Below are 24,028 nucleotides of genomic sequence, written 5' to 3'. Positions count from 1 at the left end.
AAAAGAGGAAGGCCCTCAACAAGACAGACTGACAGAGTGGCTACAACAATGGGCTCAGGTATAGCAGGGATCGTGGGGCTGGCCCGGACCGGGCAGTGTTTCACTCTGCTGTACATGATGTCACAATGAGTCGGAGACGACTCAACGGCACATAACAACAAGCTAGTATGAATAACACTGCAGCAAACATCTCTGTCCAGATAGAGCTGGCCCCATGTGCAAATATTTCTATAGAAAAATGGTCCTCAAAATACAATTTCTGGACCAAAAGTACATGCATTAAAATATTTGATAAATATTGACAAGCATTCTGCTGAAAAGATAGTGGACGCACCTGCCACATGTCAGTGCCTGTCTGCCCATGTGTTCACCATCACTAGGTGATATCAAGCTTTTGCATCTCTGCTACTCCGACAGATGAAAGATACTATCTCGTAGTTATTTAATTTGCACCTTCCTTAATGCGGAGGGCTATTGAGCATTTTTTTTTATTGTGATGAAAACATCCATAATAAACATGTCCCCCCTCCCAGTTCTACATGTACAATTCATTGACACTGATTATGCTCTGCGGGCTGTGGAACCATCCTAGCTGCCTTTTTCCAAATTATTCCACCCCCATTAACATAAATCTCATGCCCCCAAGCATCAGTACCCCTATCCCACTCACGCCCACCCTTGGTCACCACTTACAATCATTGCTTGCTATATATTTGCTTATTCGTATAAGCAAGATCACACAGCGTTTGTCCTTTTGTGACTGACTTATGTCACCCAGCATGTGGTTTTCGAAGCCCACCAGGCTGTGGCAGGCTGCAGGGCTGCATTTTTCTTTATGGCTGAGTAGCAGTCCATTGTGTGTGTGGACCACTGTGTATCCATTCCTCTGTTGGTGGACAATTTGATTGTTTCCACATTCTGCCTGTTGTGAACAGTGCTTCCAGTGTACACCAATGTGTACACATTCTGTTTGTGTTTCTGCTGTCACTTCTCCTGGATATGTTCCTAGGATCGGGATGACTGAACATCTTTTGAAAACATTGTGTTTGGGTGTTCATAAAGCCTCCGTGACTCCGGAAAGTCTGGCTTCCATGAGCATTTGAAATCCTGCTGAACGTCTTTTTTTTTACAGCCCTTTGTATCTCTTTCCTGTATCCTTTGCCCAGGTTGCCAAAAAGCTAGACATTAAGTTGGGATTATGTGGCATTTTTGTAGATGGAGAAGAGTGTTGGTCCCTGGAATGATTCCATTGCAGGTCCTCTGCTCACTGGCTGGAGGTGCTGTGCAGGGGATGCTGTTGTCTAATGGAGAGCTGGAACCTACGGCCTTGAAATTTCAGACAGTACTTAAGTGTGTCCTGAATCCTATGCCCTTCTGATCTTTCTGTACATTACTACAGTGATTCTGGAGTCAAAAGAGTCTTAGTGAATGTGGCAGTTAAGGTTGTGTGTCAACTTGGCTGGGCCTGGTTGAGTGGCTGGGCAGCTGGATGTAGTATTCCCCATGATGAGACTGACAATCAACTCCATGGTGGGATCTACTGTGAGCAGCTGAGTAGCTGCCTTAGGGATGTGGTCTGCTTCCTGTCAATAAGGAGAAGTCTTGGGGAATGGTCTCTAGCCTATGGCACACTTCAACCCTGCATGTAGCTGTGTCATTGTCAGCAGCCTGCCATACTGTGCCGACCTTGGGAGTTTCAATGGAGTTGAATTAATGGCCTACTGTGTGGTTTGGTAACATCGGGACTGTGCCTTTTTACTTGTCAATCTTGGGCTTCTCAGCCTCAGCAGCCAGCAGCTGTCTGAGTGAAGAAATGCCTCTAGCTTCAGTGGGCTGGGAGCAGGAGGCAGAGCTGGAGTCCAAGGTCGAGGGGCTTTCACCCAGCCCCTAGAGCCTGGCACTCTGAACTCAGACTTCAAGCCTCCCAACTGTAAGAGAATAAACTCCTGTTTGTTCAAGCCTCCCATTGGTGGTGTATTCCTGTCAGAGTGGCACTAGGGAACCAGAACGGTGAAGGAGCTTCTGGATCCTGGGATGCCTTTTTTTTTTTTTTTTTTAATTTCTACAATTTGCCATCCTTATTTATTTCCACCTTCCCTGGTTTTGACTTGTTATAAATTTTAATTTTGTCCCATTTTTATGGCCCCTAGAGGTTGTGAGAAGGAGCTCTGGTGGCATAGTGGGTAAGACATTTGGCTGCTAACCAGAAGGTCAGCAGTTCAAACCCACCAGCCACTCTGCAGAAGCAAGATGGGGCTGTCTACTTCTGTAAAGATTTACTGCCTCAGAAACCCAGTGGGGGTCACTATGAGCTGGATTTGACTCAATAGCAGTGAGTTTCGTTGGGTTTGTGAGGTTGTGAGGAGTCTTTGGATGTGTAAACACTTGTCTGGTTGGAGGCCACCCAGAGGAATCTCACAAGGAAGGCTTGGCAATCCGGTTCCAAAAATTCAATCACCGAAAACCCTATGGATCATGATTCTGCACGTGCACACACACACACACACACAAAGCAAACTCACTGCCATCAAGTCAGTCCCGACTCATAGCGACCCCTCCTTGTGTTACCGAGGTGGTAACTCTGCAGAAGTAGATTGCCTAGCCTTCCTTCTGAGGAGTGGCTGGTGGGTTTGAACTGCCAGCCTTCTGGTTAGTAGTCACATGCCTTAGACACTATGCCACCAGAGCTCCCACTGACACACAGGAGTTGCTATAAGTCAGTTTCAACTCCACAGCCACTGGTTAGAGATTGTGAACTGTATTGTTTGAGACTCTTTGAGGTGCAGTTCCTAGAACCCCAACCCAAATGGACTTAAGCCAATAAGGGGAATTTATTGGCTCACAAAGCTGAAAAATCCCGGCGGCATCAGCTTCCAGCACGGCTGGATCAAATCGTGCCCTCAGGACTGTGTCTCCATGTCTGGGCCCTGCTTTCCTTCGTGTTGGCTTTTTCATCTGAAAACGTCTTCCCTCATGATGGCAAGATGGCCCTCAGTATAGCCTAACAGTTTAAGAATCCTACTCTTTTGTGCATACTTTTCCAGCAAAAAGGAGGGAAGGATTTTCATGGGAAGCTCACCTGCCCATCCCTGACGTATTCCCTGTGGCCAGGGTGATTCAATATTCTCATTGGCCAAGCCTGAGTCACATGACCACCCTTGGCCTTAATTTCTACAATTTGCCTGCCTTATTTATTTCCACCTTCCCTGGTTTTAGCAGCCTCAGAGTTTTTGCTAGCCTCCTTTCGGTCACATGATCACCCCTTACCCAATCCCTGTGTCTGGGATGATTGCAGTGTTCTGATTGGTTGGGCCTGGGTCACGTGGCCACTTTTGGAACTCTGGGTTTTATCAGGCCCTCAGGAATCTCAGGACTTGAAAGTAAGATTTAAGGTGCTGCCAGAAGTGCAGTGGCTGGGGTTTGTGGTTATTGGGCAGGTAGAGTAACAGCTTTGCACTATTCAAGCTGGAGCAAAAGACTAGGTTCTTGAGTTTTGGTTTGTAGTCATTTGCCACAATGTGTTATCACTTAATTTCGTTATTATTATTTTGTTTTCTTCTCTAGTGACTTTCCCCCATCTGTTTAGAATCACGCAAGTAATGCGTAAATTATTATTTTGGTAAAAGATCTAACTAACCCAGAAGCCTTCAGTTAAATTAAATTAATGTCTCCTTTCAAGTAGTATCCCAGTCCCACATCCTTAATTAAGGGACCCTCAGTTATCATCTGGTGTATCTCCTCCTTAATCCCTTTCTATGTATTTAAGATTATACACATATGGATTTTTAAATGTGTTGTTTTACAAATTTTTGAATAAATACATTTTCATAGCTCAGACATCAGAAACTATATTTAAAAATCCTAAATGAAAAGTCTCTCACCTCAGTATTCCTCATTCACTGAGTGTACAACACCCCCCCCCCAACAGCTACCAAACCAAAAACCAACCCACTGCCATCGAATCGATGCCAACTCATGGTGACCTTACTGGGTTTGTGAGGCAGGAAATCTTTACGGAAATAGATTGCCCAGTCTTTCTTCCTCAGAATGGCAGGTGGGTTTGAACCGCCAACCTTCTGGTTAGTAGTCAAATGCCTCATGCAGTATGCCACCAGAGCTCCTTCCAATAGGTACCATCTGTTATTCATTTCCTCTTTCCTCCAGAGAATTGTTAAGTATGTGCAACCTAATACACCCACTCCTCAATGAGTATCTTTGTTCTCTGACATTTCATATTAATGATGATAGTGAAAAAAATCTACTATCCAAGTGTTTTGTACATTAACTACATATGTTTGGCAGTAACAAACCAGGTGTGAAGCAAGAATAGTGCTGGCTGTGATGAGTAAGGTTATATGTATGTTGGCTGGGCCATGATTCTCAGTGGTTTGGCAGTTGTGTAGTGACGTAGCCGTCCTCCATTTGGTAACCGATGTGGCCATCCTTCATTTTCACACAATGCCCATTTTCGAATAACAACCTCGTCTTTGGAACCTAGCCATGTGGGTAAGTGAGGAGTGGGTATACAGAGAATATATACATACAGAGATTCTAAATCGTGTTTTCCTCTTCACAGTAAATCTTGGCATATTGGTGTGGATTTGTTCAGCTGTTTCATTCTTGATGGGCACTGAGGTTTTCTGTGGCTTTTTCCCATTACAAAGTCTGCTATGGTGACTATCCTTGGACAAACATGCTCCCTCTTTGTGCATATGTGCCAGTATTTTTTTAGGATACATTCCTCGAAGTGGAAGTGAATTTGATGGATTAAGGAATACGCACATTTTACATTTGGATGGGACCTGCCAATTTGCCTTCCAAAAAGGCTCTACCAATTTACCCTGCCACCCATAGTGGGTGAGTGTGTCCAACTCCCCGCATCTTTGCCAACATTAGATATGACCAGTCTTTTAAATTTTTGCCAGTCGGATAAAAAGAAAAGGCTATCTGACTTTAATTTGCATTTTCTTGCTGATTAAGGAGACTGAGCATCTTTTCATATGCTTGTTTCTTCTTCTGTGTGTTGCCTGTTCACATCTGTTGCCCATTTCTCTTTTGGGCAGTCTTTTTCCTTGTTGATGGCCTTCATTCATGCATTTAACAAATCAGAATAGAATTATGTGCCAGACACTACTATTCTAGGCACTTGGGAATATAGCAGTGAACATGACACAGTCCCTGACCTCAAGGAGCTCAAGATGTAGGGGGAAAGAAACCAATAAAAAGCACACAAGTAAAGACAGAGTTGCCTGATGGTGGCAAATGGGATGAAAACAAAGGCAGCAGACTAATTGGGGCTGATCAGATTGCTACAGAAACAAGTTCCTTGTTCTGACGTGTATCACGTATTTTTCCAGTTTGTCATTTAACTCCATGATGAAATTCTGGTTGATGCAGAAGTATTTCTATTTTCATGGAATCAAATTTATAACGTTTCCCTTTATGATTTTTATATTTGGGAAGATTCTCTCCATCTCAAGATTATAAAATTATTCACCCAGGTTTCTTTCTAGTGCCATATGGATTTACTTACCCCATTTAAGTTGTTAATCCATCTGGAATTGTTTTCAGTGTAAAAAGGGAGAAAGAGATCCAGTTGACTAGTTAGCTAGTTGGTTCATCACCGTTCACTCAATAATCCATCTTTTCTTTGAGGGTTTGATATGGCATCTATAAAATATATGAATTTTTATGGTTACTTGGGTCTGCTTTTGCACTTTCTAACCTTATGGCCCATCAATCATTTCAGTCGCTGTACCTTTGTGTTTTATTTTGAAATCTAGATAGGGTGGTTCTTTGGCTAAATTACTTAACCTCTCTGAGCCTTAGTTTCCTCTTCTGTGAAGCAGGTCCTCCTTAGAAGGTAAGACTCTTTGGAAAGGTGTATCTGAGCTGAAATCTGATTGACAGTAGCAGGCTTGGCAGAAGCAACAACAAAGACAGGCAGTAGCTTAGTGTGGGGCAGATCAGTGAGGAGAGCAGTGCCCTGGAGGGGATGGAACAAAGGTGGAGCGGAATGAGGAGACGCGGTGAGGAATGTGGCTGTCACCTTAAGGGTACCGGAGAGGCACAGCAGGCTAGGAAGGGCGGTTGGGGCCCGCTGACTCTGCCCCCGTCTCCACAGTCGATGGAGTCGCAGATGGAAGAGTGGTACCGCGAGGTGGGAGAGTTGCAGGCGCAGACCGCCGCGCTACCGCTGGAGCCCGCAAGCAAGGAGCTAGTGGGCGAGCGGCAGAGCGCGGTCGGCGAGCGCCTGGTGCGCCTGCTCGAGCCGCTGCAGGAGCGCCGTCGCCTGCTCCTCGCCTCCAAGGAGCTGCACCAGGTGGCGCACGACCTGGATGACGAACTAGTAAGGACCAGCTGGGGATCCCGGGCGGGACCTGAATCTGGAAGGAGGGGGCGGAGAGTGGGGCGGGGGCGGGGACAAGGGGGCCTGAGAGGGCGGGGACCAGGAGCAGGGCGCAGCTTCAAGAACGATTGGCTGAGAGACCCATCACTGACACACTGGCGGAATCACTTATTCATCCATTCACATTCACTGCCATTCCCTCAGTCATTTTCACTCTGACGTATATGTGAAGTCAACCGTTTATCATTCATCTCTTATTCCTTCCTTCACTGATTTTCTTGTTTATTTCGTCACTCACTTATCCACTCATTCATTGCAGTCACTCATTTCCAGATCTGCTTATTCATTTCAGTCACACTAATTTTCTCCCTCACACTCACTCACTCATTTTCTCCTTCACTTGATCTTCCTGGGCCCAGCCCTGTGCTTGGATGACGCTGGGCCACAGGAATGAGGGCTCAGAGTCCAATGGCGAGAAGACTTGTTCCCAGACAAGTGAGGACCCAGGGTGGCTAGGGCTGTAGTGGGGGAGGCGTGGGAGCTGTGAGTCCAAGAGGCAACTGGCCAAGACTCCAAGTCAGGGAGGGCTCCTGGAGGACGGGGTCATCTGAGCTGAACCCTGAAGGGAGAGGATGCAGGAGCCAGGCTAAAGGAGTGGGAAGTGAGAACTGCGTGTGTGAAAGCCACAGGTAAGCATGATGTGGGCCGAGTGCAGAGGGCAGGACGGAGTGGGTAAAAGAGGAGGAGCAGTGACCAGGCCCTGGGGACCGGATCTGTACAAGAGGCTCAACATGTAGTTGGGATGGAGGGTCCTTGGGAGCTTCCTCCCCTGACCTGCCCCCTGTGTCCTCTCCAGGCCTGGGTCCAGGAGCGGCTCCCGCTGGCCATGCAGACAGAGCGAGGCAGCGGCTTGCAGGCAGTCCAGCAACACATGAAGAAGAACCAGGTAAGTAGGGCCAGGGAGAGGATGTGGGCTAGGACGTATTCGGATACAAGTGAGCAAACACAACTCAAAGTCGTTAAAGCCCCAGAAGAATCGTTTCGACTGTTGTCATTGAAAACAGCAATATATGGACAGCAGTACAGCTACACCTAGGTATGCCCGTGATATTGTCATGAATCCCTTCACTGTCATTTCTGCTAGCGCTGTCCCCAGGCTGACTCACCCTTCCTGGTAGTAGAGGCTTCCAGCAGATTCAAGTTCACGTCCCACCAGCAAACTGAAGAGAGATACTCCCCCTCCGTCATTCTAGCATCCTAGGAATGACTCTCATTGGCTCTGCTTGGGTTACATGCTCATCCTTGAACCAATCATGGTGGCCAGAGATTTGCACTGCTTTGATTGGCCTGGGCTGAGGTAAACGCCCACTCCTGAAACCTTAATTTAACTGCCTAACCTGCGAGAGGGAACTTTGGTAGTATGGTGGCTAAGACACTTGCCTGCTAACCAGACGGCTGGCGGTTCAAACCTAGCAGCCACTCCTCGGAAGGAAGGTTGGGCAATCCTACTTCCGTAGTGATATTTTGGGGTCGCTATGAGTCAGGGCCAACTCGACGGCACATAACAACAACAACAACAACCTGAGAGGTGGAAGCCTACTGCTTCCCCAAAGGAAAATCGGGGTCCTGGGACTAAAAGTAAGGAGAATGGCTACTGGGCAAAGAAAAGAAAAACTAACAAAACCCCAAAACACCCCTAGGAAGACAGCACACAGATTAATTAATTAGAGATGGGTGCCGCACTCTTAGGATATATAGTCCGACCCCAGTGAGACCGACTGCACCCCTCTAAAATCTCTTTGGATCTGTTCACCTCTCTGGACCTCAGTTTCCAAATCTAAACAAGCAGAGAGTTGGTCCAGAGCAGTGGTTCTCAGAGTGCTTAGTAGAGAACCCTTTGGTCAAAGCAACACTTTCACCGAAGCCCAAAGTATTTTATTGAAAATAATGGTAATAACAATGCAGCGATTAAAGGCCTAGTAGGAGCACGGTTGTTCAGTGGTTAAAGCACTCGTCTGCTAATCTAAAGGTCAGTGGTTCGAACCCACCAGCAGCTCTGCGAGAGACAGATGGGCCAGTCTACTTCCGTAAATAAAGATTTACAGCCTCAGAAACCCTACAGGGCGGTTCTTTCTGTCCTCTATAGGTTCTTTGAGTTGGAATGGACTCCACGGCAGTGGGTTTTGTTTTTTGGCATGTGCCAAGTACCATCCTATGGGTTTATGTCGATTTTTTAATTCCCACCATAACCTTAAGAGGTAGATACTATCATCATCCCATTTTGCCAGGGTGAGTGCACAAAAGAATTGGAAAACTTCATGATCATGCTTGCCTCTGATGGAGCTCTTAAGAGTCTGTAATTCTTCTTACGTTTTGTTTGCTATCTCGATGAAAATATTCTTGGCTGTTGACAGTGTTGGGGACAAACAGAACAGGCCCAATCAAGTGTGTTCAGTGCTTATCACGAGGAGAGCTCAGTTGTGTACGTGCTGAGTGTGCTGGAAACACAGGAGCTGTTCAGAGTAGAACAGCAACTCCTATTGACTGAGGAGCCTGGTGGCACAATGGTTAAGTGTTTGGCTGTTAACCAAAAGGTCATTTGTTCGAACCTACCAGCTGCTCTTCAGGAGAAAAGTCCTGGAGATCTGTAGTCAGCGTGGGATCCCGTAGGGAATCCCATAGGGCAGTTCTACACTGTCCTATAGGGTCATTAACCAGAAAAGGAAAAAAAAAAAACTCACTGCTGTAGAGTCGTTTCTGAGGCAGTATCTCTCCGGAAGTAGATTGCCCGATCTTCCTTCCGAGGGGTGGCTGGTCATTAGGAGTCGGAATCAACTCAACAGCACATAGCAACAACAGCAGTATTGATTGGGCGCTTCCTGTGTGACAGGCTGACTTCTAAATGCTTAATGTGGTTTATCTCACACAAACCCTCGAGCTAGGCATTAGCAGGCCACCGGCAACCACGTGGTGGCCAGCTTCTCAACCTCCTCATGCCTCTGTTTTCTCCTTTGTAAAATGGGTGTGATGATGATGCCTGGCTCCTGGAATCGTACTGAAAAGCTGACGAGTGGCTACAGTATGTCAAGCCCCTGCTTAGCAAAGTGCTGGCAGGTAGAAGGCACTCAGTAAGTGCTAGTTTTCATTATCCATGTTTACTGGTTGACGAAATCGAGGCACAGAGGTTAAAACTAAGATACTCAGCAGCTTACAGAGCTGAATGAGGGAAACTTCTGAAGTAATAAACCAGAAACCAAACCCTCTGCCATTGAATCAATTTTTGATTCACAGCGCCCCTAGAGGACAGAGTAGAACTGCCCCAAAGGGTTTCCAAGGCTGTAAATCTTTACAGAAGCAAAGCCCAAACCAAACCCACTGCTGTGGAGTCCATGCTGACTCACAGCGCCCCTAGAGGACAGAGTGGAACTGCCCCACAGGGTTTCCAAGGCTGTCAATCTTTATAGAAGCAGACTGCCTCCTCTTTCTCTTGCAGAGTCGCTGGTGGGTTTGAACTGCGGAGTTTCTGGCTAGCAGCCCAATGCCTTAACGGCTACACCACCAAAGCCCTTTTCTGGGGTAATAGGAGTTCTGTATCTTGAGTTAGGTAGTTGACATGAGTGTGTAAAAATGTGTTGGGCTGTACAGCTAAGAGTCAGCGGGCCACGTTACTGTATGTAAGCTGTAAGGTCGTGATAAGGAAGAGAAGGGACGCAGAAGGTAGAGCAAGGAAAGCTTTATTCTGCACCCCGGGCGAGGTTCACGGGTCCCCGAGAGGGACCCGGGTGAGGTTTATGGGTCCCTGAGAGGGGCCGAGAAGTCGTGCCCCCCGGGTGTGAAAAAAAAGGGTTTTTATAGTATTACTTTTCCTGTTCCTCAGTGGACCGGATTGAGAGCAGGGTATGTGTTACAGGAACCAGTAAGGTTAAAGCACCCTATTAGCATGGGGGCGGGAAGTAGAGCTGAAGCACTTCATTAATACAGTGGGCAGGAAATGGTTGGGGGCCTTCGTAAGTAAGAGGCAGGTGCTGGGGTCTTTCGTAAGTAAGGGTTACGTGCTGGGGTTTGGTATGGGCTCTGGTCAGGCGCTTCCTTGCTTGACCAGTTCTTATAATTCCCTCCGGCTCAATCATTCACCCGCCTGGCCTGCCGTGCTCCCCTAACATAAGCTCTGACACCTCAACTGAAAAAGCAGTTACAGAGCTGGGATTTTAACCTAATCTGCCCAATTCTCAGGCCTACCTTTCAACTGTTAGGTTACCAATGACTTGCTCGGCGTCTTAGTCCTGAGCACAGTCTCTAGAACCAGCGTTCAGAGTTCAAATCCTGTCACCCTTTACTACACCCTTTGTTCTTGGGCGACCTCACTTGTTCCACCTGCAGCTTGGGCATATGAGTGAGCAAGTGCAGGCGAAACGTGCCTGGCACATGGCAAAAGATCTAAGGGTGTTTGTTGTTATCTCCGTGGGTCTTGCCCGGTCTCTGAACCACCCTCCATCCTCTCGTTCCCAGGGCCTGCGGCGGGAGATCCAGGCTCACGGGCCGCGCCTGGAGGAAGTGCTGGAGCGTGCGAGCGCACTGGCGTCGCTGCGCAGCCCGGAGGCCGACGCCGTGCGCAGCGGCCTGGAGCAGCTGCGGGGCGCCTGGGCCGGCCTGCGGGAGGCAGCCGAGCGGCGGCAGCAGGCGCTGGACGCCGCCTTTCAGGTGGAACAGTACTACTTCGACATGGCCGAGGTGGAGGCGTGGCTGGGCGAGCAAGAGCTGCTCATGATGAGTGAGGACAAGGGCAAGGTGCGCCCGGACGGGGGTGCAGGGGGTGCAGGGGCGCCGGAGCCCGGGCCGGCCGCTGCCGCCTCATCGCAGGCGCCTTGTGCCCGCAGGACGAACAGAGCACCCTGCAGCTGCTCAAGAAGCACTTGCAGCTGGAGCAGGGCGTGGAGAACTACGAGGAAAGCATCGCGCAGCTGTCGCGCCAGTGCCGGGCGCTGCTGGAGATGGGGCATCCGGACAGGTGGGCGGGGCCCCGAGGGGCGGGGCCCGGTGTCGGGGCAGGGTACGGTGAGTGAGGTTGAGGCCTAGCCGTTAGAAATTGGGGCTAAGAGTGGACTGGGTACTGGGAGGCGGTCTTGCAAGCCAGAGCCCTCAGATTTTGGCACGTAGGCTGGTCAGACGGGGAGGGGCAGTGCCAGGAATGCTTGGGGGTGGGGGCCAGGAGCCCTGGGGTTTGAGCGGAGGGGTGGAGGCTTCATTGCCTGGATGGGGGGCAATGTCTAGGACTGAGGAGGGAACCGAGAGCTCCGTACAGGGAAGTGTCCTCTTCCTCCCTGTTGTCTGGGAGGATAGAGAAGCCTGGACTGCTGAGATTGGATCTGGAGGCCTGGGCCCACCCACCTGCAGTCAAGATGAGGGTGCGCCTGGGAGCTCTGAGGCCTTGGATGGGAATGAGTTTTGAGAGGAGGGCACAGGGTGGACCTTGGTTCAAGTGAGGCTCAGGACCCCAGAGATTGTGCACAGGAGGAGTGGTGGGTGGGATGAACTCGGAGCCCCATGCAGGTCACTGGAAGGGAGAGGCACTGTGGCGCACATGGAAACGGGATGAGGCCTAGAGGAGGGAGATGGAGTCTGGGGGGCCAAGCTTATCAATCGAGGGAAGCAGAGCTGCCCCTGGGTGTGGAACTGGCCGAATGTAGACCATTCGAAGGTAGAGTCCATCCCAGCAGAGTCTGAGGGGACGTGACCCTGACCCAAAGGGTCAACGGAAAATACTCCTCCCTGGGGGGATTGAGGAACATGATCCAGTCCTGGAGGGTGTCAGGGTGTGTGGGCCCTGCCCTGGAAGTCTCAGAGGTGCCATCCCTGCCCCTCCCTGTCCCCTTAGCGAGCAGATCAGCCGACGGCAGTCCCAGGTGGACCGTCTGTACGTGGCGCTCAAGGAGCTGGGGGAGGAGCGCAGGGTGGGCCTGGAGCAGCAGTACTGGCTGTACCAGCTCAGCCGCCAGGTGGACGAGCTCGAGCACTGGATCGCCGAGAAGGAGGTGGTGGCTGGCTCACCCGAGCTCGGCCAAGACTTTGAGCACGTCACGGTGAGCAGCCTTCGTAACGATGATGCCAGCCGCCGCTGTGCGTACCACCGAGGCTCTGTGGGAAGCAGGGTCCCCATCCAGGTGATGATAATAATAGCACCCACCTCATGGCTCTGTTGTGAGACAAGTGAACTAATATAGTAACGGGAAGCACAGCCAGCCCTGGTGGCGCAGTGGTTAAAGTGGTCAGTTGCGAACTAAGAAGTGGACTGTTTGAACCTGCCAGGCCCTCCTCTGGAGAACGATGTGGAAGTCTGCTTCCATAAAGATTTACAGCCTTGGAAACCCTATGGGGCAGTTCTACTCTGTCCTATTGGGTCACTAGGAGTTGGAACCAACTCAACGGCAGTGGGTTTGGTTTGAGGGTAAGGTGAGGCACTTCGGAGGTCCCTGGGTGATACAGATGGTTTACCCTTGACCACTGACCTACAGGTTGGTGGTTCAAACCTACCCAGCAGTGCCTCAGAAGAAAGGGCTGGCTATCTGCTTCTGCAAAGATTAACTCAACCCAAACCCACTGCCGTCGGGTCGATTCTGACTCATAGTGACCCTCATTGGGTGTCCAAGGCTGTAAGTCTTTATGGAAGCAGACTGCCTCATCTTTCTTCCATGGAGCAGCTGGTGGGTTCGAACCATTGACCTTTTGGTTAACAGCCGAATGCATTAACCACTACACCAACAGAGCTCCTTCCTGTGAAGCCAAGAAAACACTAAAGAGCAGTTCCACTCTGTAATACACGGGGTTGCCATGAGTCAGAATAAGCTTCCTGCATCAAGTTTGGATTGGCTTTTTAAAAGCTTAGAGGACTGCATTCGGCTTTCTCATGCTAAATGGTTTCCCTCATCTAGGATGATTGTCTTGGTCCTGTCCAAAGCTTAATAAAAGTGTCTCTATTGGGGGAAAAAAAAAAAAAAGTGCTTAGAACGTGCTTGGCACACACAGAGCCTAACACAGCAAGTGTTAGTTATTGTTGTGGTTAGTTGTTAGGTGTTGTCCAGTTGATTCTGACTCATAGTGACTCCACGTACAACAGCAGGAAACACTGCCTGGCTCTGCACCAGCCTCACAGTCATTCCCGTGTTTGAACCCACTGTTGCAGCCACTGTGTCAGTCCATTCATTGAGGGTCTTCCTCTTTTTCGCTGACCCTCTACTTTACCAAGCATGACGTCCTTCTCCAGGGACCGGCCCCTCCTATGATTGCAACTGTCGTCCCTACCGTGTTAGCTGTTATTTTTATTACCGTTGTTGTTATGACTCCTAGGTTCCACCAGATGGTGGGTTGCGGGGGGCTAACATATGTGGTACCCTGGCCTCTGTGTGTCCCCTGCTCCTGGTGGCAGGTGCTGCAGGAGAAGTTCTCGGAGTTCGCCAGCGAGACGGGCACAGCCGGGCGGGAACGGCTGGCTGCGGTGAACCAGATGGTGGACGAGCTCATTGAGTGTGGCCACACGGCGGCGGCCACCATGGCTGAGTGGAAGGACGGGCTGAACGAGGCCTGGGCCGAGCTGCTGGAGCTCATGGGCACGAGGGCCCAGCTGCTCGCCGCCTCCCGGGAGCTGCATAAGTTCTTCAGCGATGCCCGCGAGCTTCAGGGACAGATCGAGGAGAAGCGGAGGCGACTGCCCCGCCTGACGGCCCCACCGGAGCCCAGACCCAGCGCTGGCTCCATGCAGCGGACCTTGCGCGCCTTTGAGCATGACCTTCAGCTTCTCGTGTCCCAGGTGGGGCCCTGGCGGCCATGCTGGGCGGGGGGAGGGCCTGAGCAGGGAGGGTGGCAGTTGAGTAATATTGATCAGGCTGTGGGGCAGGTGGGAATTAGGCACTGGAACAGGTTTAAAGAAAAAAAAAAAGGCCATGAAACAGGGAGAAATTAAATGATGGGATGGAAGAAAATGAACTGATTGCCTAATGCAGAGAAGTTAGGCAGTGGGAAAAAGTTGACCACTAAGTCCAATAGAAACAGGGCTTTGAACCGGTTCACTGTGCTCAGCAGGGGATCAAACGGGAACTGACAGGGTTGAAGCCCTGCATAGACGTTAGACATGTTTTCTAATGGAGTTTGGGCCATGGTTCTCCTGGAAACGGAGGAGTGAATCTTATGTTCATCCAGATGGAGGCTGAAAGGAGGGCTCAGAGAAATTTGCCTGTGGGGCAAATAGAAATGAGGCAGCAGGTCTCTGATAAAAGTCATGTGATTTTTCTAAAAAAATTTGGTGGGAATGGCATTAGTGGAAATGGCCGCAGAGCTCGTAGACACCAGGCAGTGGGTCTGATAGCTCATAGATACCAGGCAGCGGGTCTGATAGGGATCGGGTGAGGAGCTGAGGATTCAGATGGAAGTGTAGCTGTGGGTCCAATAGAACTCCAGCAGCAGGACTTAACAGAGGTATAATAGAGACTGGACAAGTATTTGTATTTAAATCATCCAAATAGCTGTTAGAAACTGGGCTGCGAGATGAAGAGCGATTAATTGGTGGGTCTGATAGAAGAGGGTGGTCACTCCGAAAGAGATCAGGCAACTGAACCAATAGAAAGTGAACCGTGAGTCTACTTGAACTTGTACAGCAGAACCAATAGAAGTCAGAGAGGCCATGCGATGGTAATTGAATAGCCGTTCTGGAAGAAATTGGGTCTGAAGTAAATAAAGTGGAAAAGTAGGTATATATGGGAGGGGAGGGGGGAAATGGGCCGCAGATCTAACATATCAGGGGTGGGGAAAAGTTTTATGAAAGAAGTCAGACGATCAATTTGGAACAAGGTGGAGATGGTCTTGGAAAAAGTAAGGTAACAGATACAATCAAAATAGAACCCTCTTAGCAAAAGAAATCAGGCAGTAGAGTAAGAGAAACCTGGTTGTTGTTATATGCCGTCGAGTCGGCCCCAACTCATAGCGACCCCTCCTTGGATTTCCGAGGCAGTATCACTACGGAAGTAGGATTGCCCAACCTTCCTTCCGAGGAGTGGCTGGTGGGTTTGAACCGCCAGCCTTCTGGTTAGCAGTCAAGTGCTTTAGCCACTATGCTACCAGAGCTCCTAGATACCTGATAGTGGGCCTTTCTAAGAAGCCAGTTGAGGAGATCTGGTAAAAAGAAGTCGGAAGGAGGAATCAAAAAGAAATCAGGCAGCAGACATGAAAGCAGTCCAGTTATGGGATCCCAGGAACCCAGGCTCCTTACATGTTGGGGCTCTGCAGCTAGCCAGCAGGTAGGGGAGAGGGAGGGCGGAGTCCGGGCCCCTTGGAGGGCCGGTGCCGGACCCTGGCGTGCCCCTCAGGTACGGCAGCTGCAGGAGGGTGCAGCCCAGCTGCGGACGGTGTACGCGGGCGAGCATGCCGAGGCCATCGCCAGCCGGGAGCAAGAGGTGCTGCAGGGCTGGAAGGGGCTGCTGGCAGCCTGCGAGGACGCGCGCCTGCACGTCAGCTCCACGGCCGATGCCCTGCGCTTCCACAGCCAAGCCCGCGACCTGCTCTCCTGGATGGACGGCATCGCCAGCCAGATTGGGGCAGCTGACAAGCCCAGGTGCCCCTCACCCCACCTCAGGCTTCCCACCTGCCTCTGGGCGGCCTCCCCAAACCCAGCAACAGCCCCCTAACTATTGGAGACCCCAACAGCCATTGCCTCTATGGCACCTCTATAAGCAGTCATGCCAGTGGCCACCTTGTATGCTCTCTGGGCCTCCGCTTCCCCGGCGCCATGCCAGGCACTGTTTGAAATATTTTGCATGTATTAAAACCTCTTAGTTGGCGCACTGGGGGCTCAGAGCAGGGGACGCCCTCCTGCCCTCTGTCCTTCCTGTTGCCTGAGCTCTGGTGGTGCAGTGGTTAAAGTGCATGGCTGCTAACTGAAATGTCAATGGTTGGAACCCACCGTCCTCCCTATGGGAGAAAGGTTTATAGCCTTGGAAAATTTATGGGGCTTTTCTCCTCTGTCCTCTAGGGGTGCTGTTAGGCAGAATCCACTTGATAGCTATGGGGTTGGTTTGGACTTTGCTTTAAAGATTTACAGCCTTGGAAACCCTATGAGGGAGTTCTACTCTGTGCTTCAGGGGTGCTGTGAGTGGGAATTGACTTAGCAGTGGGTTTGGTTTGGGTTTTGCCTCGGTAAAGATTGACAGCCTTGGCAACCCTGTGCATCAGTTCTATTCTGTTCTACAGGGTCACTTATGTGTCAGAGTTGATGGCAGTGGGTTTCCCCTCCCCATGAGGCTGTCACAGAGCAGGACGGGCTGAAACCAGGATGGGGCAGGGGAGGCTGGAGACTCTGTTAGTCAAGATGGGCAAACCACTGCAACAGACAGTTCTAACATCTCATGGCTTAACACAGTAGATAGTGACTTACTGTTTACACAGTGGCTCATGTGGGTCCTGTCGGTCCTGCCCAAGGGTCCTTCTGTCACTGTCCCCAGGAATCATTTACTGGATCCTCTGCATCTAGCCACAGATGAAAATAAGAGTGGGGAGGATCACATGAAAGGTTCTAGGATCTAAGCCTTGGCTCACCTGCCAGCCACAGGGCCCTAACCTGTCTGTAGGGGAGGCGGTCTGATGGTGTGTGTGCCCAGTAAGGGGAGGACCTGGCAGTGATGGACACACGCCATCATTGCTGTGATACCAGGACATTCACTCTGCAAATATGTGACATGTATCGAATGCCTCCTAAGTGCCAGGTCTTGCCCTCCTGCAGCTTACCTTCTGAGGATGTGGACAGGCAACAGATAAGTGAACAATCAAATAACTAAGTGATTTCAGACACTGGTATATGCTATGAAGGAAAAGCCGGGGGAGGGGAGGGGACCAGAGCTGACCAGACTGCTGAGATGTGGCATTTGAGTGGAGACCTGAATGAAGTGAGGGGTGAGTCAGGAAGAGTGTGGGGGAAGGGCTTTCCAGGTAGAAGAGACAGAAAGGGCAAAGATTCCCCGAGACGGGCTGTAGTTACTTGTGTTTGTGGAAGGGTGGAAGACCATGGTTCCTGGACTAGTGGGTGAAGGGGGAGTGGAAAGTGGAGGGCGAATAGGGCTCTGAGGCCACGTATGCTCCTGAGGAATGAGATGGGAGCCATAGGAGAGGTTAGAGCAGGGGAGTGGTGTGATAGGATATACCTTTGAAAAAACAAGCACTCCAGATGCCCCCAGGGGATAGACTGTGGAGGCCAAGGGCAGAAACAGGGAGCCCCCTGCAGAGGCTGTCGCAATCATCCAGGCGCAAGATGGTGGGGGCCTGGACCAGCGCACTGATTGTAGAAGAAGAAAGACGTGATTGGTTTCAGGAATTTAAAATATCTTTTAATTATGAAAATTTTCCAACATACACAAAGGTAACAGAGTAACATCGCCTGGCTTCAACAGCCCTCAACATTTGTCCAATGTTTCCCCATCTAAATACCCCTCCTTCCTTCTGCTGAGTTATTTTAAAACAAACCTCAGGTGTCCTGTCACTTCACAGGATATATTTTAAAAGTTATAAATGTTGACTCTGACTGATGGATTGGCTCCAAGGGCTAAGGGAAAGTCAGGAATGAAGAGTGGGTGAGTTTACTGAGATGGGGAATATCAAGGGAGGGCCGGTTTGGGGCAGGGGGAGAATCGGGATCATTTTAGACGCCGTGAGTCTCGGGGATCATTCCATGGTGGGACCTTCAAGGATAAGTTTGGAACCGACTGACATGGAGTCGATTCCAACTCATAGCGACCTCCACTGGTTTCCAAGGTGGTAAATCTTTACGCAGGTAGATTGCCCCATCTTCCTTCCAGGGAGCAGGCTGCTGGGTTTGAACTGCCAACCTTCTGGTTAGCAGTCAAATGCCTTAGGCACTGTGCCACCAGAGCTCTTTATAGTAAGTCTTAGAAAATTATAATCCCTGTCTGGTAGAACCTTCCAAAATTTGGTTTGTTTTGGACGTATGAAGGCATAGCATGGCACTGTCCAATGAGCAAGCTACAGCAGTGAGCCACATAGATCATTTTAAATTTTCTGGTAGCAACATTACAAAAATAAAGACAAGCAAGTAAAATTCATTCCAATAATTTATTTAACCCAATATACCCAGAAATGATCATTGCAACACATAGTATTAAAATTATTAATGAGATATGTTTTATGCTGAATAGTTGCTTACTGATTCTTCAAAGTCTGCTTGCATTTGACACTTTAAAGACATCTCCGTTTGCACTAGCCACATTTTAAGTGCTCAATTGCCATGCGCAGCTAGTGGCTACTGGATTGGACAGTGCAGACTTAGAAGGCTAGAATCACTGGCAAATGGGACCCTCAGAATCATAGCTATAGAAAATTAGGAAAATTAGATATCGAGACCCTACAGAATTAGAAACACAAAGATGGGAAGTTTTAACATCTTGGAGTGTTGGGATCATTGAATCTGTGTAGGACTCCCTTGGACCCTCGGAACTTGGTCATAGAAGGTGGCTGTCCCTGTGTGGTATGGATTCCCACATAGAGTCAGGAGGTGTGTCCGTGGGGTGGGCCAGGGGACTCAGAGATCACTGCCCGCCACCCACTGCAGGGACGTGTCATCGGTGGAGCTGCTCATGAACTACCATCAGGGCCTGAAGACCGAGCTGGAAGCTCGGGTGCCAGAGCTGACCGCCTGCCAGGAGCTGGGGCGCTCTCTGCTACTCAACAAGAGTGCCATGGCTGACGAGGTGGGGAGGGTTCCAGGGGTCCCCCTCTGCTCCTTAGGCCGGTTGGGGTGGGAACCAGAGGCACCCCACCCTGACAACTCTCCTGCCCACCCACCACTCCCAGATCCAGGCACAGCTAGACAAGCTGGGAACCAGGAAGGAGGAGGTGTCAGACAAGTGGGACCGCCACTGGGAGTGGCTGCAGCAGAGTGAGTGGGAACCTGGACACGCTTGGCTCAAGGCACAGGGACATAGTCTGCCACGTAGGGACAAGGCCCAGAGGGTGACACTGGTTTACATGGCACTCAAGGGAGCTGGCGGAAACACGAAGGCCTGGAAGGGTGATAAGGACACTGCCTTGCCATCGGCTCCCTGGTGGCAGTCACTTTGGGGGTGACCTGCGTCTGCCACTCCTGTAGGGCACAGGGAGGTTGGATGGGGATGGAGGAAGCATGGGCAGGAGGGGGACATGTTAGACTGAGCGATCTAAACTCTGAAGTGGGAAGCCAGGCGTGGGGGTGGGGAAGACCAGACAAAGCGACTGTCCAGGAGCCCCCAGCGCCCTTGCCCCACCTGTCTCCCCCCAGTGCTGGAGGTGCACCAGTTCGCCCAGGAGGCAGTGGTGGCCGACGCCTGGCTGACGGCCCAGGAGCCGCTCCTGCAGAGCCGCGAGCTGGGCAGCAGCGTGGACGAGGTGGAGCAGCTGATCCGACGGCACGAAGCCTTCCGCAAGGCGGCCGCCGCCTGGGAAGAGAGGTTCAGCTCCCTGCGGCGCCTGACCACGGTCAGCACCCCAGACCCCGCCCCGGCCCTCCCGCGACCCCTACCCCACACCCCTCTGTAGGAGACAGACTCACCCAGACTTGGCGCTCAGCCCTCACCAGGCTCTCAGTCCAGACAGTGCCAGCTCAGAGGAGGGCCAGACAGCGGGGTCAGGCCAGATAGGACAGGCACAGGGGGCTGTGGGGGCCCAGAAGAATTTGTCCCCACCTGGGTGATCTGACCCAGGCCTTGAAGAATGAGAACAAACCACTGTAATAAAAAGAGACGTGTGTGCAGAAGGAAACAGGAATTACATAGAGGCCTGGACAACCTTGCTTTGTCAAGGAATTAGTAACCAGTCCCAAGTGGCTGGTGAGGCCGGCAGCACCCACAACGCCTCCCCGGACCAGCCCACCCGCCCTTCCTGCACCTGACCCTGGTCCCTCCGTCCCCAGATAGAAAAACTCAAGGCCGAGCAGAGCAAGCAGCCCCCCACGCCCCTCCTGGGACGCAAGTTCTTCGGGGACCCCACGGAACTGGCGGCCAAGGCGGCGCCCCTGCTGCGGCCCGGGGGCTACGAGAGGGGCCTGGAGCCCCTGGCCCGCCGGGCCTCAGACACGCTGTCGGCCGAGGTGCGGACCCGGGTGGGGTTTGTGCGCCAGGAGCTCAAGCCCGAGCGCCTCCAGCCGCGCATCGACCGGCTACCGGAGATCCCGGTGAGGGTGGAGCCCGCGTCCCCGCCGGCCCTCCCCGAGGACGCAGCGGAAGTCCCCAAGGTCCCCGCAGCGGCGGAGCAGGACCGGCCGCGGCCGGAGCGCCAGGAGTCAGCCGACCGTGCCGAGGAGCTGCCCAGGAGGCGGCGGCCGGAGCGCCAGGAGTCGGCCGATCAACCCGAGGAGGCTGCGCGGAGGCGGCGGCCCGAGCGGCAGGAGTCTGCGGAGCACGAGGCGGCACACAGCCTTACCCTGGGCCGCTATGAGCAGATGGAGCGGCGGCGAGAGCGGCGGGAGCGGCGGTTGGAACGGCAGGAGTCCAGCGAGCAGGAGACGCCCACCAGAGGAGACCTAGCCAAGGGGTGAGGCCCCAGGTGGCCAGGGAGTGAGGGAAGGGGGCGGGGAAGCTCCTGGAGCCGCGCAGTCCTAGCAGAGGGGACTCAGGACGCCCTAATGCGGGAGATATCACTGTGGTACCCACTTGGCAGAGATGTACACTGAGGCTGAGATTCTGTTGGAGATGTGCCCTTTGTCCCAGCTAGGCAGCTCTTCTGTTGCCACGGCTTCCAGGGTCTCAAAGTCCTGGGTGGCCCTTGGCACGGATCTTGTCCTCTCTGCACCTAAGTTTCCCGGCTGAGCTAATGGAACCATCACCCTCCTGACTGCAGATCAGACCCCTTATCACAACCACCCTGAATCCTCTCAACAGCCCTGTGGAGTGGGGACTGCTGTCCTTTTCATTCTGTGGCTGGAGTAACCGAGGCACAGAGAGGACAAGCTGCTCAGCCTGGACTTGAATCCAGGCCTCTCAGAGCCCAGCATGAACCTGAGTGGGTTGTGCAGGATTAGTTGAGTCCACTGTATCCCAAGAAAGAGACCTTTGGTCACATATGCCTTGGAGATGGCGACTTCTCGACCCCTTTTTACCTTAGTATTTCATGAACAATTTGCTGAATTGCCCACTGGGCCTGGTGTGTGCTGGGGACAGCCGTGATGAAACCCGCTCTGGCCCTGCCTCCCGAGGCTCCCAGTCCCATGGGGAAAGGACCTCTCAGCAGACATGAGGACCCAGAGTGATCAGGCTGGGACAGGGGAAGCCCACGGGGCCTAGGAGCTCAGAGGGTGGGTGGAGTTTTTTGTTCAAAGGCTTGAAGGCACCAGTTTGCATGTTGCTCTTTGTACTACTTAAAACGGGAGGGGGAAGTATCTTTTCCTCCGTCAGCAGCCATGGCCTGAACACCTAGGTGAGCATCTGGGAGAGGAGGTTGCAGCAGTCCGAGGGCCTGAGATTTCAGGGTTGGTCCAGCCACGCTGGTGCCTGGGAGCAGGCCTCTCGGTTATTGGGCCTGTCTGCTCCCACCCTCAGGAAGGCCACCCTGGCTGACATTGTCGAGCAGCTGCAGGAGAAAGAGGCAAGCCCCGGGCTCCCTGCTGGGGTAAGCTGGGCTTTGGCATGGGGTTGGCATGGCGTCCCCTCTCCTCAGAGGCACGGGTCAGGATCCCTGCAACAGCCAGTGCCAGTGTCCCTGCAGAGAGCAGCACACACTCCCAAGGGATGGAGAGGGTTCCCAGATGTCCCCATATTTTGCTCCCTGAGGAAGACAGGTTGGGGCTGGGACTGGATTGAGAGAATCTATCCCCTGGGAGCCTCGGCCCCCAAATAACTCTCCAGACTGTTCCCACATATATCCTGGCCTCCATATTTCTCCACAGCCCAGTGGGCCCCAAATTTACTCACAGATAGATGGGGGGACTCCTGAGCCCACACAGATGGAAGGCCCATGTTCCTCCTACAGAAAGCTGGACACCCGCTTCCTTGTACCCCTCTGCCCTAGACCTCGCTCCTTACTCCCACTATCATGAGGGATTCCAAATATGAGCCCTGACAGATTAAATTCCAAGACCGATGGTGCCTCTAGGAATTGGACTTCGAGCCTTGAGGTCTTCTCAGGCTCGCTTCCAAGAGAGACGCCCCGCCCCCCCAGGCAGATAGGATCCTCAGGCATGAGACCCCCCCTCCTTTGGACAGTACCCCTCTCCACCCTCCCTCCACACAGCCGTCGCTGCCACAGCCTCGCGAGCTTCCCCCCGGCCGCCTGCCCAACGGGCTTGAGCCGCCCGAGCGGACACCTCGGCCGGACCGGCCGCGGGCACGGGACCGTCCCAAGCCGCGCCGGCGGCCGCGGCCCCGCGAGGGTGGTGAGGGCGGGGGAAGCCGGCGCTCGCGCTCCGCCCCAGCCCAGGGAGGCTCCGCCCCCGCGCCTCCGCCACCGCCCACCCATACAGTGCAGCACGAAGGCTTCCTGCTGCGCAAGCGCGAGCTCGACGCCAACCGCAAGTCTTCCAACCGGTGAGCAGGTTAGGCGGGGCATTAGAAAGCGGAACCCAAGCCCCGGGGTGTCCAATGAGTGAGGAGGTGGGCCTGAGAAGTGGTGTTACCCAGCTTCTGGGCGTCCAGCAGATAGGGGTGGGGCAGGGGCGGTGCGGCCTGAGGAAGAGCGGGGCTCAACTTCAAGGAAGCCAATCACTGAGTAGGAGGAGCTGGGCTTAAGCTTAGTGCGTCCAATGAGGGAATGGGTGGAGCTAGGTGGGGGCGGGATCTGACCGAAAGTAAATAAATTGCGACCTAGTCTCAAAGCCACCAACCCAGCAGTTGCTGGTAGCTAACAGGGAAGTGGGCGTGGTGTCCAGCCTGTGGGTTTCTCATTGGAAGAGGACTTAGGTGGAGCCTGAAGAGATCATCTCACCAAGGAATGGGATAGGTCCAGCCTTAAAGTTACAAATTGGAGGAGGGTCTAAAAAGGGTCCGAGCCCAAACCAACCGTCCAATAGATGGGCTGTTTATGAGGCACCTCGTGTTGTTTTCCAAGTGGGAACAGGGCCTAACTGTGATGTGTCTGTCCTTGGAGTCGAGTCCGATTCTTTCGTCCAAATGAGAGGCAGAATCTGGAGCGAGCGAGACAGCGAGCCAAAAGGGAGGTTCCTGTTAACAAGAGAAGTGGGGCTAGACACAAGACATGAAGTGGGCAGGGCAGTTTTGCAAGTGGTGTCAGAACGTAGTTTTTTTTCTTGTGCCTAGACCAAGGTGGGGAAAAAGAGTGAATTTTGCTCTTGGGGGACTTTCTCCTGGATTGGGGCTGGGACTGGATGAGACAGGAATTCCTCCTTTCCTACAGTAGAGGCTGGGAGTGATGGAGAATACATAGATCTTCTTTCGGGGAACTCTGGAAGAGAGGTACAAGGATTCCTGAGTTGAGGAACGTGCCTGAGCAACTTAGCAAGAAGGCGGCTTAAATACTGCCCTTGGGGAATGTAGTATGAGAGGAGACGAGGAAGGATAGTACCCGCAGAGGCCAGCCTGGGCAAAGGCTTGGTCTTGGGAGACCTAGACTTCTCTCAACTCTGCAACAGCGGTAGAAAGAGCACTCTTGGCTTAGGGCTCAGCTAGGGCAAAAGATAGGATGGCTTAGAACAGTCCACCC

The 24,028-nt window shown here is 52.2% G+C and overlaps 1 protein-coding gene across 1 annotated transcript in view; it reads left to right on the top strand.

Annotated features, from left to right (window-relative positions):
• Positions 1-24,028, top strand: part of SPTBN4 (spectrin beta, non-erythrocytic 4) — a 110,989-nt gene that overhangs the window by 84,584 nt on the left and 2,377 nt on the right. The window contains exons 20-32 of the mRNA XM_007942978.1: positions 6,125-6,349; positions 7,206-7,295; positions 10,859-11,137; positions 11,227-11,357; positions 12,225-12,429; positions 13,773-14,153; positions 15,706-15,950; positions 18,954-19,092; positions 19,196-19,280; positions 19,659-19,855; positions 20,289-20,908; positions 21,913-21,982; positions 22,604-22,896. Of these exons, the coding sequence (XP_007941169.1) occupies positions 6,125-6,349; positions 7,206-7,295; positions 10,859-11,137; positions 11,227-11,357; positions 12,225-12,429; positions 13,773-14,153; positions 15,706-15,950; positions 18,954-19,092; positions 19,196-19,280; positions 19,659-19,855; positions 20,289-20,908; positions 21,913-21,982; positions 22,604-22,896 (2,960 nt within the window). The remainder of the gene's footprint in view (positions 1-6,124; positions 6,350-7,205; positions 7,296-10,858; positions 11,138-11,226; positions 11,358-12,224; positions 12,430-13,772; positions 14,154-15,705; positions 15,951-18,953; positions 19,093-19,195; positions 19,281-19,658; positions 19,856-20,288; positions 20,909-21,912; positions 21,983-22,603; positions 22,897-24,028) is intronic.

Source organism: Orycteropus afer, unplaced genomic scaffold (genome assembly GCF_000298275.1).
Source record: "Orycteropus afer afer isolate SDZICR_OR568_19922 unplaced genomic scaffold, OryAfe1.0 scaffold00099, whole genome shotgun sequence".
NCBI classification, from domain to species: domain Eukaryota; kingdom Metazoa; phylum Chordata; class Mammalia; order Tubulidentata; family Orycteropodidae; genus Orycteropus; species Orycteropus afer.
The sequence above is the reverse complement of the archived record's forward strand: the minus strand, read 5'-3'. Positions and strand labels throughout refer to the sequence as shown.